The sequence below is a fragment of the Lygodium microphyllum genome, chromosome 2, assembly GCF_053477565.2.
Source record: "Lygodium microphyllum isolate KBCC chromosome 2, Lygodium_microphyllum_v1.1.10, whole genome shotgun sequence".
NCBI classification, from domain to species: Eukaryota; Viridiplantae; Streptophyta; class Polypodiopsida; order Schizaeales; family Lygodiaceae; genus Lygodium; species Lygodium microphyllum.
The window spans coordinates 42488697-42505285 of NC_141136.1; the positions used below are offsets into that span (position 1 = coordinate 42488697).

At 44.0% G+C, this 16589-nt stretch overlaps 1 protein-coding gene across 2 annotated transcripts in view; it reads left to right on the forward strand.

Annotated features, from left to right (window-relative positions):
- The first annotated feature begins 2415 nt into the window (after positions 1 to 2415).
- Positions 2416 to 16589, forward strand: part of ARF3 (ADP-ribosylation factor 3) — a 41850-nt gene continuing 27676 nt past the window's right edge. Inside the window, exons 1-4 of one of the 2 annotated variants that reach the window (XM_087692619.1) lie at positions 2416 to 2809; positions 2905 to 2943; positions 16056 to 16118; positions 16231 to 16249. In XM_087692619.1, coding sequence (XP_087548745.1) covers positions 2707 to 2809; positions 2905 to 2943; positions 16056 to 16118; positions 16231 to 16249 — 224 coding nt within the window. In that variant the 5' untranslated portion in view covers positions 2416 to 2706. The remainder of the gene's footprint in view (positions 2810 to 2904; positions 2944 to 16055; positions 16119 to 16230; positions 16250 to 16589) is intronic. The other variant, XM_087692610.1, reaches the window with a different exon arrangement.

Sequence of the window (16589 nt, forward strand, 5' to 3'; positions counted from 1 at the left end):
TAGCTACATGCTACAAGAGGTCTCTACCTACCCTTCTTTTTATTGTTGTATCTACCGATATCTTTTCCATTGGTATCCTTGTGTGTTCTATTCTCATTTGGTGGTCATACTAAGTTATGAGCCACTAGGTGACAAATCCCAAGTATCTAAAGTTTGAGCTTGATTCTTGCTCTATGCTTTAGCTATTAGGGCTCCAATCAGATTCATAAGAGCAAGCAAGGGGATATAGTTAGCAATCTAATCTCTCAATGAAGACACCTTTTACCTAGGATTTGGCACTATTAGCTCTAGGTTTCCTTATGTGCCTAATTGGGGTGCGGCTTTCTCCTCAAGGTATGCAATAGAATTTGCTTTTGGTTATATGCTTTTAGGTTTCTTTTCTTTATTTCCTTGACTTAGGTTAATGAGTTGATAATGTCTAAAACAATAGCTCTCCAATTCTCAAACTTGTCCAATGCCATTTATCTACCCCAACTTAAGGCTTATGATACTTGACCAAATGGTCAACCAAGTTGGAAAGTAGCATGTAGCATGTAGCCAAAGGGTAGCAAAGAAAAAGTGGTGCCAAAAAAAAAGTGGGAAGAATAAAAGGAAACACGACAAAATAAAATTTTGTATTTATATGTATAGAGATAACAAAAAAGCCAATATTTCAACAATGTGGTAAAAGAGAGTATTTATTTAAAAGCATCCCAACAACCAAGCTTAAGAGCATCCATATGCAAAAAGGTAGTTTGATGATGATAGAGAAATGCATCTTTCTATTCACAAGAAGGAAGAAAATCCATGGTCAAAGGGAATAAGTTAGACAAAACAAGCTTCTATGTGATGAAGATTCATATGTTTCCTAAGAACATAATAAGGTTGAACTTGCCTTGAAAATTGACTTAAGATGGACACGTCACATGCTAGCATATAGAGATTCATGTTGAAATTTCTTGTGTATTTATATCGGTGTTAATATCTTTTAGCCCTCTGATGAGGATTATTTGGATATTAACATGGACATGTTTTAAAGATAGTACTTGCAAGTCACATGAGGTGATAATTTATGGCTTCAAATAATATTGGTTAGGTTAATACACACACTAAATGTACAAATGAAAAAACCATCCTTTCATACACATCCTTAGATGGCTAATTGTGAATTGTACAAGTAGGAAGAAGACAAGTGTTTAGGCATGACACCATGACAACAATTTCAAGGTATATAAACAGCTTAGATTATGCACTAGGAAAATAAGGCACATGCATATTCTATTTTAAAAAGTGCAATGACATTTCACATTCTACAAATGTAGCAATTTGATGTAATGCAGAGAGATATGGGACAAAGAATAGGAGGCTAACACGACACATAGTGTACCCAACAAGAAGTGCCACAAAGATTCTCAACATATTGCATAAGGGAGAAACTATACAAGCAAGTGCACAAACCATTGTAATGTTACTTAAGAAGTTAATGCATTCATACTTAGTAAGTCTAGCCACAATAGCCTCCCCCTCATTCAAAATTTCAAAGTCTTAGTCTTCATGGTATGATATTGGCCTCACACTCATCTCCTTATAATAAGCAAAACTCTAGGACTATAGCTTAACAATGCTACATAAGTGAGCATTCAATAGAAATAATTTGACGCACTACTACCTAGATGTTAGTCTTGCCCCTAGAGAGCACTACTACCTCCATGCTAGTCTTGCCTAATAAGGGGGCATAGCTACATGGTCCCAAGTAGATGGAGGAGGTTTGCATCCATAGGGGGTTGGAATGAGTCATCATAATTGCATTCGAATCCCTTGACAAGGAGGATCTCAATAAAATCACATTCAAAACTAGACTTTAGGCCTTTGAAGGCTTAAAATTAGGTAGTTTGGTTATAAATGCTAGCATTTAATACAAAGTTGCTACTTACATCTTGCTTGTCTAGTGGGATCACCTTAAAGCTATGGTTGGAAAATGATTAATGCTTGAGATTTCCTAAACTTATGTATCTTAGATACATCCAAGGTGTCTAAATTGGATCAACTTGAAGCTTAGAGGTTGGGAGATAAGTTTTTCAAGAGTTTTCTAATACAATTGATTGGTAATCAAACCTTTCTCATTTAAGTGTAGAGCATCCTCAAGAGTAGGACATTACAGAGCCGTCTATTTTGGGTTCTCAACTAGAGATCTTTAGTAGCTCACACACCCTTTTTTAACTAATGTGGCAATATATCAGACGAGGGTTGTTCTTCTAAGGAGGCTAGATTTTGAATGCATGTGCATAGTTGTGAGCTCTAACTAGCTGGGCCATGCCCTTGAGCTCAACTCACACACCCTTTAGACCAATTGGGCTAGTGTAAGTTGGCAAGTGTGTATAAATTTTATAGATGTGAAGATTGCGGGTCTTCCACTTGGGATTGAGCCCTACATTTAGTGAACGTTTAAAAGAGCGAAAATATAACCTCTGACAAGGACAGCACACAGAGAGAGAGAGAGACTCTTACCGCACGAAAATGATGCGTCGATCTCCTTTTACTGAGTCCTGGTCTTCACGGATTTTTATTGTGTAAGGCAGCAGGCTTCGTCTCAAGATGCACAGGCTGCCTGTGTTTTGATCAAGCGGCCATTCCACCTACTGTGTGGAAGATCGAAGAATCAAGACCGTGTCAGCAAAACCAAAGGTGCACAGACAAAGAGAGAGAGAGAGAGCCAAACAAATCAGGATGGGGATGTTCCTTTCTCGCCTCTTTTCTTCTCTCTTCGGGGAAAAAGAGGCCCGAATACTAGTCCTGGGACTGGACAATGCCGGGAAGACCACCATTCTTTGTATCCTTTTCTCAAACTAGCAGCTCAAAATGGCAGATCTGAATCCTTGATCTATCGTTTTAGTGCATTTGTCGTACTTAATTCTGTTCTTGCAGACCGTCTACAGGTCGGTGAAGTGGTTTCCACCATTCCAAGTAAGCTTTCGCACCTATGCATATCCCCCTTGCGATTTCCTTTCAATATAGATCAGTGGTTCGCCTTTGTTGTACTCGGATTCGGTTTGCACATTGGCACCGACGATTGTAGAGATAAGAATTTGTATGTATGCAGCTTATGCTATTCAATTCTACGCATCAGAGAATGCGATTGTCCATGCATGCAGTTCATCATGTATTTTCCTGTCCGTGCTTAATGCAATAATGTTAGCTCTAGAAGGTGTTGCCTATGTGTTGCTGATGTGTCACAGCCATTGCCCGCATCAAAGCTTTAGCTCTAGAAGGTGTTGCTGAGGCTTGACCAGAATGGCCTGCATCAAAGACGATCATGTCGTCAAGGTGTGGTGCTTGTCCAGTTGGCATACGCAGTTCTTTTTTCCAAGTTCTGGTGAGAAAATAGAGGCCAGACTTCAAATCAGGACAATCGAAAACGGAGAATCTGCAGATGCGGCAACTGGTAACATAGCAAGTTTGATGACATGGCAACACTACGTGGCAGTCTAAAATTGAAACAACCAGATCAGGTCGCCTTGACCAGCTAACTAAACATGCCCTTCTGCACTTGGTTCAATTCTGGACAGTTTGTCAGATCTTCCCACATATACTCTAAGGTTCATATACCTATCCGTTTGCCTAAATAATTGCTGGGATGTGTGTCAACTGCCTTCAAATGGACCGAGTGATCAATCTAAAGCCATGACCGAGCTGCCAATTGCCCAATTAGCTGAAGGTAGTTTGCTATTGGCACGAGTGGCCTCCTATTATTTGCAGATTCTCCACGTATAACAAGAGTCAACTCAAGTTTTCTATTGTCACATGGGAACCGGTTATTGAATTGGTGTATGGTATGTATATGATACCTGTCTTGAATATTAGATATGCTCAATGCCCCAACCTTGTAAGGTTCTACCAATGCTCTATGGTGCTCAAAGTTTGAAGGCCTCCATTATGAGGAGAAGCCATGTGGGAGCCCAAACATTGGTTGGGTCTTGACTTGTTTGTCAGATGAGATCCATGTGACTGAGTGTTAAAAATGTGACCTATGTGGGTTTAGCCTATGGGTTAGATAGAGTAGTTAAGTTGGTAGTAACTCAAGGCACACTGTATCGAGTTGTGGGGTGTGGGAGTTATCAGGGACTCTTATTTTGGGTCCCAAGAGGTTGGCGGAAGGGGGGGGGGAGTGTTGGGAGAGCACCATTGATGTGATGGTAAAGGGAATATTCCTTGGATCCTAGTGGACTAGTAAGGGTTAATGATATGGAATGTGAGACAGGCTGATTTGACCACCTACGTAGGTTATAAAAAGGAGGCCTTCTCAAAACCATTATCATCCATTCTTTCATCGAGTCAAAATTTATACAGTTAAAGCTTAACAATCTTCACCTAGAATTTGCCTAGATCTCCATCTCAACTTTAGAGTGGAAGTGCATGGATAGATAGAAATCTTAGTTCTTTTTTAAAATTTTGTGTACTCTCTACCCTTTGCTTAGATTTTGTTTGTTGTGTTGTGCAACTTTTACATTTAAGTAGTATGTGTGCACTTCAATTCAATAGATACATGTCTTGTATCAGAGTTGCAAGAAGAGTGGAGATTGCACAAAGATGGAAAGAGAGAGAAAGAGAAGACCCATAGTTTGCAACTATTTACAGCAAAGTGACTGTTGCTGATCACTCTCCGTTCAGAAAACAATCTCGTTTTTGCAGATTTTAGGTATTTCAGCTTGTTGCCCGCACCCCGGACGCGGAGGACATCACGGTCTAAGCTGGCCATTGCTGTCTACAACAGTTTGGCGCTTGTTTCCAGCCTACATTTCAGCATGCTGACTGGTTACGACCTCTTATTGCTAGCAGCATCCTCCTCCTGTTGGCAGTACACTTTGAGCCCTTCCATTGCCCTCCCATCCCTTGAGGCGGACATTGCGGTTCGTGCTTCACATTGCCCTCACACCCCTTGAGGTGGACATTGCGGTTCATGGTTCGTGGCTGACCTCTTCCTTCTTTAGCAAGGCATATCGATACCCATGGCTTCTTTACCAACAGATGGCCAGACTACTGGGTGCTTCTACTACGGCACAAATAGTCATCCCATCGAAGATTGCCGACTTTGACCTTTGCTCCCTACTCCCTTGGAGTATATGCGTCTTCCACCAGGCACTCCTTGTGCCACCTCTCCTTTTTGGGCCATAGAGATTGTTTTGCATTGGCTATTAGAGTACTATGCTCAAGGCAATAAGACACATCCGATGCGCACTAAGTCCTTTTGAGCACATGGAGGATTGATTGGCACTACGACCTCCTGGAGATTGTCGCAATGCCAGCGGCAGTCTTCTCCCACTTATTTTCGAGCACAGTGGCTACCATGGCCCGCGGTTTTGCAATCCGCTCCATCGAGAGAGAATTATTGTTTAATACCGTTTCCTTGTCAATCCACTCCTTTGAGAGATGGTGGCTGCTCAACTCCTTACTTTTCTTCGGCTTCTCGGTTCACTCCATTGAGAAGTAGCGACAGTTGCCCACATGTGCATATCCTTATGGTTCTCAGCACCACACAAAGTCGGACATTCTTCCTATTCATTGCATGTTTTTATCATCTTTGTACTAGGGCACTTGGGCAAGTGAACAATTTTTCCACAAGGGACACTGTCCAAGCGGCACCTACTATATGAGCATTCTTTAGCATGTAGCATTGCATCTCCACCTCTACTCTTCTCTTGTTCCCCTTTTTGGGCTTGAGAGGGGGTGTTGAGAAACCCTTCTATTAGCATTTGAGTCATCCCTTGGATAGGTTGCAGGCTGCGCAGGTGCCACATGGCAGCTTGTAATGCAGTCGGACTGTTTATAGGTATTATTTTATTGTAGTTGGTTGCATTTAATGCAACCGACTTGTTTATTTTATGCCTTTTATTTCTGCTTTGTATAGTAGTTCTCTAGCACATTGTTTACATATTATTCAGTGATTTCAGATTTTGATCTTGAGATCTGTTGGCTGAGACGGACTGTGCTCGGGCTGACGGAGATCGAGGTCATCAAGTCGGAGACATATGTAGATATTTCCTATGCCCCCTTGTGTATTTCTGCACTCTTATACAGCATACTACACCACAGATTTTCTGAGTTCACACTCTCCTTTTCTCTCTCGCTTTTCTCTCTGTGTTCACTCTCTCTGACGGAGATCGAGGTCATCAAGTCAGAGACATACACAGATATTTCCTATGCCCCCTTTTGTATTACTGATTTGAAGTTCCAAGCAATCATGGACAAGACGTGCCTGTCCTACCGGCTCTTCCAACAGATCAAAAGCTTGATGGTGACAATTACCGCACCTGGTGGGTGATGATGTTGGCCATTTTAGAGTCTTATGATTTGGCGGAACTATTGATGGAGGAGATTAACAGGCCCTCGGTGAGGGATGAGTCCAAACTCTCTTCCACTTCCAATGCTCGTGTGGAGTTGACCAAGGCCCAGTCTCATTGGGATAAACTGAATGTCAGGATTCGATCTTTTTTGTTTGTCTTGCACCATAGCCGTGATAGCTCACATCGAGCACTTGACGGTGGCTCGTGAGATATGATTGGAGCTTGATCAGATGTACAATCGGATGGCCCTGATGAAGAGGTTTTCTTTGGAGGTGCAGATGCGGACTTTGTTTGTAAATAAGTCTTCTTCGCTTCGGGAATACATCAACAAGCTTCGACAACTTCAGATGCAGGCTCAAAATGTGGGAAAGCCTATTTTCTCCGAAGATATGGCGATCACATTACTATCCCAGTTGTCGCCACGATTCAATATTTTTTATTATGATCTTATTGCTTCAAGGCGGGAGTCGACTCTTCGGTGGGAAGAGTTGGTTCCTATGGTCTTGGCCCAGGAGGAACAATTGAAGGGACAGAATGCTTCCAAATCTGAGGCATTGGCTGGTCAAGCCTCTCAGAAGAAGGGGAAGGACCAAAAGAAGGAGGACAACAAATCCAAGATGGACAAGGAGAAGGAATTGACTTGCCATATTTGTGGAAAGACCGGTCACTGGAAGAAGGATTGCCCCGACAAAGACAAGAAGGATACCAAGAAGGACACGAAGGATTCTGGAGCAGTGGCTACACCCTCATTAGCTGCTTTTCTACACTTAGCAGTCATTGAGGACTCTACATTGAAGACTTCTGATGCTGCGATGACAACTCCCGAGGCGCGAGAGTGAATTGTGGATAGTGGTGCCTTACGGCACATGATTCCTTCTGTTGGTGTTGCCCATTTGCGACCTTTGCGTGGGCAGATTCTCATTGGAGACATCTCTTATGTGTCTATTGCTGTGCGGGGTGAGATGTAGCTTATTCCAGATGGACGTGGTGGTACCCATACCTCTAAGGTGTTGCATATTCCAGGATTGGGATATCATTTACTTTCGGTTCATAAGATTCGTGCTCTTGGCCTCTTGGTGGAGTTTGACAGGGATACTGTTCGAGTCCTTGATCGTGGATTGAGGAAGGTTCTCTCTGTAGGGTATGAGGAGAATGACGTCTAGAAATTGAAGTCTTCTTCAGCTCTTACTTCTCTTTTTCTTACTTCTCAAACACAGTCCGAGTTATGGCATGCTCGGTTTGGCCACCTGAAGTATGAGTACATTCGAAAGGCATCGTGAGGGTTGTTTGTCCGAGGATTGCCGGACATAGTGGTGAGCCATTAGCCATGTGTCTCCTGCATTCGTGGGAAACTGCCTTGAGATGCGATTCCCAACAAAGCTTCTAGGCGGTCTACTTCACCCATGGAGCTTGTATCTACGGATCTTTGTGGCCCGATGAGGACCGAGTCCCTGAAGGGGAGCTTGTACTTCATGTTGATCGTAGATGACTACAGTAGGATGACTTGGGCCTATTTTTTGATTTTGAAGTTAGAGGCTTTCTCTCATTTCAAAGATTGGCTTCTCTTTGAGGAGAACCGTTCTGGCCGGCGACTGAAGACCTTGCATTCAGACAAGGAAGTTGAATTTATGTCTAATGAGTTTGCTCGTTTTTGTGTAGATAGGGGCATTCACCAGGAGCTTACCGAAGTGTGATCGAGATGGCACGCACCATGATGGAGCACCGACAGACACCTCAGTTTTTGTAGGCCGAGGCAGCGGCTACCACAATTCACATCCTTAATCAATCTCCCACTTCGGCTGTTGACAAGATGATACCTTTTGAGGCTTACTTCGGGACTAAGCATGATGTCTCTTATTTCAGGATCTTTGGGTGTGACGCTTATGTGCACATTCCGAAGACGCAGCGTGATAAGTTCGAGGCGGCTTCCCGACGATAGGTTTTTGTTGGCTATAGCTCCCAATCCCAAGGTTATCGTTTGTTTGATCCCGTTAAGTGGGATGTCTACACGAGCCGAGATGTGCGGTTCGTGGAAGTACCGGCCACAGAGGGGGGTGAGGAGCACCCCGTCCTTGGAGATCCAGGGAAGAGTTGGGCTCCCGAGACAGTTTCTTTGAAGCCAGAGCCCCTTGATGGAGATTCTTATTCGGATTCAGAGTCTTCTCTTCCACCGGCCACCCTCGAGGAGCTTCCGCTGGTGGATATTCCTGAGTCTTCAGCAGATGGAAAGCGACGGGGAGAGGTTTGTCCTCCTCCTCGTTGGGCCCGTGACACACTCGGAGATTTAGGGATCAAGGGGGTCCTTGAGGAGTGGGAACCGTAGGATGGACCGCGGAGGTCACGGAGGAATCATACACATTTTTCAGAGCTTGTTTGCTCCAACTATTGTTTACTGACCCGTGTTATGCAGGATCGAGAGCCCACTTCAGTGAAGAAGGCTTTGCAGTCTGATCATTGGTGGAAGGCCATGGAAGCCGAGTTGGAGGCTATTGAGAGGAATGGCACTTGGTCTCTTGTGCCTCGTTCCTCTCACAAGAAGGTGATTAGTGTCAAGTGGGTCTTCAAGACCAAGTACCTTAGCGATGCTTCTTTGGACAAGCACAAGGCTCGCCTTGTTGCTAAAGGTTTTGCTCAACGCCCAGGCATTGATTTCCATGATACTTTTGCCCCCACTGCTCGTATGGCGACTATTCGAGGTGTTCTTGCCTTGGCTGGCTATAGGAGATGGCCTGTTTATTAGTTGGATGTGAAGTCGGTCTTTCTGAATGGTGACTTGCAGGAGGAGATCTATGTTGAGTAGCCTCCTGGCTTTGGATCCTCGGATGGGAAAGTTTACAGGTTGAAGGCGGCCTTGTATGGCCTCAAGCAGGCTCCGCATGCATGGAACGAGAAGATTGACTCGTTTCTTCAGTTGATGTTGGGATATCGGTGCTCCAAGGCCAATCTGCAGCTTTATGTGCACACTTCTGAGGTTGGTCGTGTGTTGTTCGTGTTATATATTGATAATTTGATTTTGACAGGGGATCATGCACAAAAGGTCCGAGAGACCAACACAGCTTTACATCAGGCATTCGAGATGACGGATTTGGGGCTTCTTCATTTCTTCTTGGGTCAGGAGATTTATGAGTCTCAGAGGGGAATTTTCATCTCTTAGTAGAGGTAAATTCAGGAGCTCTTGGTGACTTTTGAGATGGAGACTTGTCGGCCCATTACTACTCCTATGGATCCGAGTTGGAAGGCCACTTCACACTCAGATTCTCTCGTGATGGATGGTTTACGCTACCATCAGTTGATTGGATCCTTGATTTGGCTTCTCAACACTCGTGTTGATCTTTGTTTTGCTGTGGGTCTTTTGGCAGGGTTCATGACGGAACCCAAACAGGTGCATTGGCAGGCTGCATTGAGGATTCTTCGGTATTTGAGGGGGACCTCTGACTTAGGGATTTCTTATCCCGCAGGTGGATGCTTTAGATTTGGTTCTTGCAGGTTGGAGTGACTTGGATTGGGCTGGCGATGTGGACCACCGACGGTCTACTACAAGCTACTATTTTATCTTGGGTACAGGTGTTATCTCTTGGAGTAGCAAGAAGCAACCCACGGTAGCCCTTTCTTCTATTGAGGTAGAGTATCGGGTTGCGTCTTCCACCACATGTGAGGTTGTTTGGCTTTGGCGATTGTTGGAGGAGCCTAGCTGTCCCCAAACTCGTCCTACTCTTCTGCAGTGCGACAATGAGAGTTGCATTGCCTTGGTATGGAATCTCGTATTCCATGCCCGGACGAAGCACATTGAGATCCAATATCATTTCATTTGGGAGAAGCTTCTGGATGGGACCATTGATGCGGAGTATTGCAAGACAAAGGATAATCTTGCAGATTTGTTTACAAAGGCGCTTCCCCAGGCTCTTCTTTGGCAGCATTCCTGATCCCTCAGTCTGATGCCTCGTCCAGGATCTAAGAGGGGGTGTTAGCATTTGAGTCATCCCCTGGACAGGCTGCAGACTGTGCAGGTGCCATGTGGCAGCCTGCAGTGCAGTCGGACTGTTTTTATGCATTATTTTATTACAGTCAGCTTATTCAATGATTTCAGATTTTGATCTTGAGATCTGTTGACTGAGACAGATTGTGCTCGGGCTGACAGAGATTGAGGTCATCAAGTCGGAGACATACGCAGATATTTTCTCTGCCCCCTTGTGTATTTCTGCACTCTTATACAGCTTACTACACCGCAGATTTTCTGCGTTTACACTATCTCCTCTCTCTCTCTCTCTCTCTCTCTCTCCTCTATGTGTTCACTCTCTCTGTCTTTGTCCTACGCTTCTGCATCACTGCACTCGGACACCTTCACCCTTCACCTGCAGTTTGCGTTTTTTTGTGTTTTTGCGTTTTGCGTTTGGGGTTTGCAGCCCTAAAAAGGGGTGCCATCCTAGACTGACTGTGCCTATTTATAGGCCACTCTCTCATTCATTCCTTACGGCTGACTCATTCAGTCCGTCACCTCTTATCTCCAGCCTCTCCACTACCCTCACACCCCTTTAGGCGGACATTGCGATTTCAGGTTTGTGGTCCGTGGCTGTCTTCATCATCTTCCTTGTGCTATAGCACCCTTGTTCCCTTGTATCACATTCACTCCATGATTCAGAACATCATTCCATTCATCAGAACATCATTCCATTCATCAGAGCTTCTTCTCTCCTCTTCTCTTCTCCATGTTTACCAAGTTCACTCCGTGTTCCTCCCTGCAAACCCTACTGTCTCGCTGATACGTCATCTTTTGACATCCCAAAGGGAGAAGAATAGGGGATGGTCAACCCCAAGACCTTCACATCATACACAAGCTAACTCTACCACTATTGGGTGCCAATGATGAAGAAAAGTGGTGTGTGAGGAGTATGTGGTAGAAGCAAAAAAGATCTGCAGAAGCAAGCTTGGCGAGCTAAGTAAGCAAGAGAGACTGCCTTTGGAGAGTGCCATGTGCAATGCCATGAATATGGTGGATGTAGAGTCAACCACTCCAAAGACCTAAAAGGGAGAAATGGGCACAATTACATGTTTATAAGAATAGAATGCTGATGTATTTGAGTTATGCAAGAGGCCATACAAGTAATCATACTTATGTAAAATGCTATGCAATGGTGCCACTTGGATAGTGTTCTCCTAGGGGAATTGTTTATTTGCCCAAGTGCCCTTTTGCAATCATGATCATTCTAATGATGCGTACGATGATACAAAGTACAAAATAAATAGATTGTGTGTGAATCAAACTGTAAATACCCTATTAGTATCAAGAGAAAAGCTGTCTCTTCTCAAATTGAAAGGGAAAGCTGGAGGGAGTCACTCTCCCCGTTTAGATTGAAGCAATAGAGGAGGGTGTACCGAAGCCGATCTTGGAAAGTAGGTAATGTAGAACCAGCCAATTGACCACCTTGGTCAATATGTTTGCAAAATTGTCACATGTGTCAAAAGATGACGTATCAACGAGATAGCAGGGTTTGCAGGTAGGAACACGGAGTGAACCCGGCAAACATGGAGAAGAGAAGGGAAGAGAGAAGAAACCCTGATGAATGGAATGATGAAGATTTGAATCATGTAGTGAATGTGATACAAGGGAACAAGGGTGCCGTAGCACAAGGAAGATGATGAGGACAGCCACGGACCACGAACCGCAGTGTCCTAAAGGGGTGTGAGGCTAGTGGAGAGGTTGGAGAGGAGGTGACAGACTGAATGAATCAGCCGTAAGGAATGAATGAGAGAGCGGCCTATAAATAGGCACAGATAGTCTAGGATGGCGGCTCTTTTTAGGGTTGCAAACCCTAAATGCAAAACGCAGAAACACAAAAAAACGCAAACTGCGGATGAAGGGTTTCTCAACACCCCCTCTTAGGCCCAAAAAGGGGAACAAGAGAATAGTAAGGTGGAGATGCAATCCTACATGCTGAGGAATGCTCATGTAGTAGGTGCCGCTTGGACAATGTTTCTCGTGGGGAAATTGTTCACTTGCCCAAGCGCCCTAGTACAAAGATGAAAACATGCAATGCATAGGAGGAATGTCGGACTTTGTGTGGTGCCGAGAACCATAAGGATATGCCCGTACTCGATCTCGGGAGGTGGTTCCATGCTGACCAAGGGAAGAAGAAGCTCCACCATGTAATTTGAGAATACTACCTGAAAGGAGACCTTTGAAGATAATCAGGAGACATGATGAGTTGTAGAACCTGAAACTCAACCTCGGGAGAGAAGCCACTAGCTCCATGACTCCACGCTCGAAGGAATACAAAGGCCTAGCCACCAAGTCGCTGCTGAAGATCCAAGGGTCCCGATCTAGGTAGATCCTCTAGATCTTGGGTATGAGTAGAGGAAACGACTTTTCAAAAGAGAGCCACTCCTCAAAAGTGAAAGGTGGTGGTATGTGAAGTACTTCATGGCACATAGGGTCCCTCTTTGAATCGGAAGGAGTAGAAGTAGGAGCCCCCTTTGAAGCCGAAGAAGAATCGGAAGCCCTCTTTGAGGGCCAAGTAAGAAAATCCCCCTCTGAATCCTAGTTTAAGAGGGAATCCAACCACTCATGGCTCACGGACAACGAAGCATTTGATGACGAAGGAAATGCCGCTGATCGTGCCAAAGAAGATATCTGGGGCTTGGAAGAAGCAGTCGGAAAGCACCCAGAAGTGGCCTCTTGAATCTGAGTGGAAAAGGGTGGGGAAGGAGGAGGCTCAGGATGAGCCAAGGGTGGGGAACAAGCACGAGCTCTCAGAAGAGTGGACTGTGTAGGATATGTGGGTCGGGGAAGCCACTGTACCCGAAGTGGGTGGGGGAAACCTCCGCACTGTGGGGTGGTCTCCAAGAGGGATTATTGCCTCGTAAGGTCTTAGAGCCTCCATGTGCTCGAAAGGACTTAGTGTGCATTGGGTGCGGCTTATGGCCTTGAGCATAATACTCTGATAGCTGATGTAGAACAATCTTTGTGGCTCAGAAAGGAGAGGTGGCACCAGGAGTGCGTGGTGGAAGATGCATATACTTCGGAGGGGTGGGGAGTAAAGGTCAATGTCGACAGTCTTTGGTGAGATGACCGTTCGTGCCGTAGTAGGAACACCTAGTAGAAGGGCAATCTGTTGGGGAGACGCCATGGTATCGGTGTGGTAAATTGGATAAGGGAGGGTGGGAGGGAGAAGAAGGATATCTCCCAATGCGTAACAAAAATGATAGAGAAATCAAATGTTGATGCTGAACCCGCCACCGGTCTTTGTCTTCTTTGATGAGGAGAAGAGAGAGAGACTAAAAACGTAGGAAAAACCAGCAGCAATAGTCAGTATGCTGAAATTAGCTCCAAACAGTATGTGGTAGGCTGGAAATAGGCGCCAAACTGTTATAGATAGCAATGGCCAGCTTAGACCGCGATATCCTCCACGTCCGGGGTATGGACAGCAAGCTGAAATACCTGAAATCTTCAAAAACGAGATTATTTTCTGAATGGAGAGTGATCAGCAACGGTTGCTTTGCTGTAAATAGCTGCAAACTGCGGGTGGAAGGCTGGAAATAGGCGTCAGAGTGTAGATGACAACAAGGGACAGCTGAGATTGCGATGTCCTCCACGAAAGGGGCGTGGGCAGCAAGCTGAAAACACTTGAAACCTGCAAAAACGAGATGTTGATGCAGTGGAAGAAGAAAAGTGGATGTTGAACCCGCCACTGGTCTTTGCCTTCACTGGAGTGGAAGATCTTTGCCGTTATTTGAGCAGATCCAGCTCTGATACCATGCCAAAAGATGACGTACCAGCGAGACAGTAGGGTTTGTGGGGAGGAACACGGAGTGAACTCGGCAAACATGGAGAAGAGAAGGGAAGAGAGAAGAAACTTTGATGAATGGAATGATGAAGATTTGAATCATGGAGTGAATGTGATACAAGGGAACAAAGGTGCTGTAGCACAAGGAAGGTGATGAAGATATCCACGAACCACGAACCGCAATGTCCTCCTAAAGGGGTGTGAGGGTAGTGGAGAGGCTGGAGGGAAGAGGTGACATATTGAATGAATCAGCCGTAAGGACTGAATGAGAGAGCGGCCTATAAATAGGCACAATTAGTCTAGGATAGTGCCCCTTTTTGGGGCTGCAAACCCTAAACGCAAAACACAAAAATGCAAAAAAACGCAAATTGCAGGTGAAGGTTTTCTCAACAACATGAAGTCATAGACTTTGGGCAAATAGTGCCTAGTGCAATATGCTCTCTAGTGAAGTGGAAGTGTACTCCAATACACCTTGTCCGCGGGGTGATGATGGGATTACTAGCCAGTGCAATCGCACTTTGGTTATTGCAATAGATAATAGTCGGAACAACACAAGGGAACTAAAGTGTTGGCAACAAGCTTCTTAGATAGATGGCCTTGGTGGTGCCATTGTAAAAAACCCTATACTTAGCTTCGGCTGTGGAAGCCGCCATCATCTCCTATTTATGGTTGGACCAAGAGATGGGAGCCATGTCCAAGGAAGAAAGGTAGCCACTGTGGGAATGCAAGGTGTCCACAATTGAAATTAGTGTAACCCTACAAGCACAAACCATGAAAAAAGTCAATCTATGAGAATAGGTACATTGAAGGTATCTCAAAACATGTAAACAAGCAGTCCAATGTGGCATTCTAGGTATAGTGAAATACTAAGCAAACTCATTGAGTATGCTATATCTAGCCCTAGTGTGAATTAACCAAAGAATCTTCCCTACAAGAGACCTATAGAGAGTATCCTTAGATAAGTGGAGAGTGGGATTGAGAGGCGTGGCCATAGGCCGCGTTTGACTTGTGCAATACTATTCCAACAATTTAAGAGCATACTTCTGCTATGACACAAAAATACTACCCTCAAAAACAAGCTGTCTCTATGAGTCCATTCCCAAAAAATAAGGCAATTGACCGAGGATGGTTATCTCAAATGTGGAACTAATCCCTGAATTTCATTTGCAGCCTGTGAGTTAGACAGCCAACTTAAAATGGTTGTCCCAGGTGGATGCAGCCTTGAATAGAGAGAACTAGATGAAAATGGCAGTTTACACCTTCCAAACAGGCATGCAAAAATATTCCATGCTTTTGCCTTATTTATCAAAATTGGGGACTACCTAAACTTTCAAATGGTTGCCCAAACTCACAAGAGATGCCCAAATTTTGGCCTGAACATAAAAAGCAAGTTATTCTTCCCAAACTTCAGCCTTTAATGAAAAGTTTTATTCTAATCTGGTGAAATAAAACTCCCAATTTGCATATCCAGATTGCCATTAACTCTAGCATACATTTTCGGAATCAACCATTTCCTCGGTCTTGTTAATAGCCGAGCGCACATCTGGCACTGGCAACTGCGCATGCATGACCCTGAATGCCCAAATCTCTAGGAGTAAATCACATTTTTTAAACATGGTCTTTATAGGAAAAATGTAAAGCAGCCTTAGCCATGTTGCTTTGTATTCAGAGTCAATCCAGATTTCTTGTTCCCATGTAAGACTTGAGTGCTTGTAGATTTCCTTAACATGGCTCATGTCTCAGTAGAAATATTTGATTACCCTCTCATTGAAGAAATATTTCTGAAAATGCTTGACAAGATGGTTGACCAATTATTTTAAATAATTGTCAAACTACTCTACAGCTTCAGGTGAACAGCTTTATTGGGACCTGCATGCTTTTCTATTTATCTTTCTCTTTGAGCTAATATTCGGTTGATGAGTATTCTAATTACATTTTGTTTTTCTTACTGCAGCTATTGGGTTTAATGTTGAAACTGTCCAGTATAACAACATAAAGTTTCAAGTGTGGGATCTAGGTAAAACATATTTCTTTGTTTGGTGTTTTTTCATAATTCACTAAGGTGGTGAAAGAGAGCTTGCTTAACCTTGGAATTTTGATTTGTACACTTTGTTTTGGTTATTTGGCAGGAGGTCAAACAAGCATCAGGTCAGCATTCTTGTGCTTGTTCATTCTTTCGAAACACTTTTTTTTTTCCAATTTTGTGAAAGCTTCTGGCCACCTTTGCACCTAACTGCAGAACTGTGGTAAAATAATCTTCTTTTGAGATGGATGATGAGCCAAAGGAGTGTCTAAGCTATTGCTGTTCTTGACAGAATTTTCAGAAAGAAGCTGGTAAATTAACCAATATGAATCAGTTCCTAAGTAGGAGATCATTCCAGTAACATGCTACTTTGCCTAGATTAAATTAGAGAATAATATTGGAGTGTCTACTCCATTTGATGTAGAGTTAGCAAACATCGATGGAGATTGTATTTGGAATCAAAAC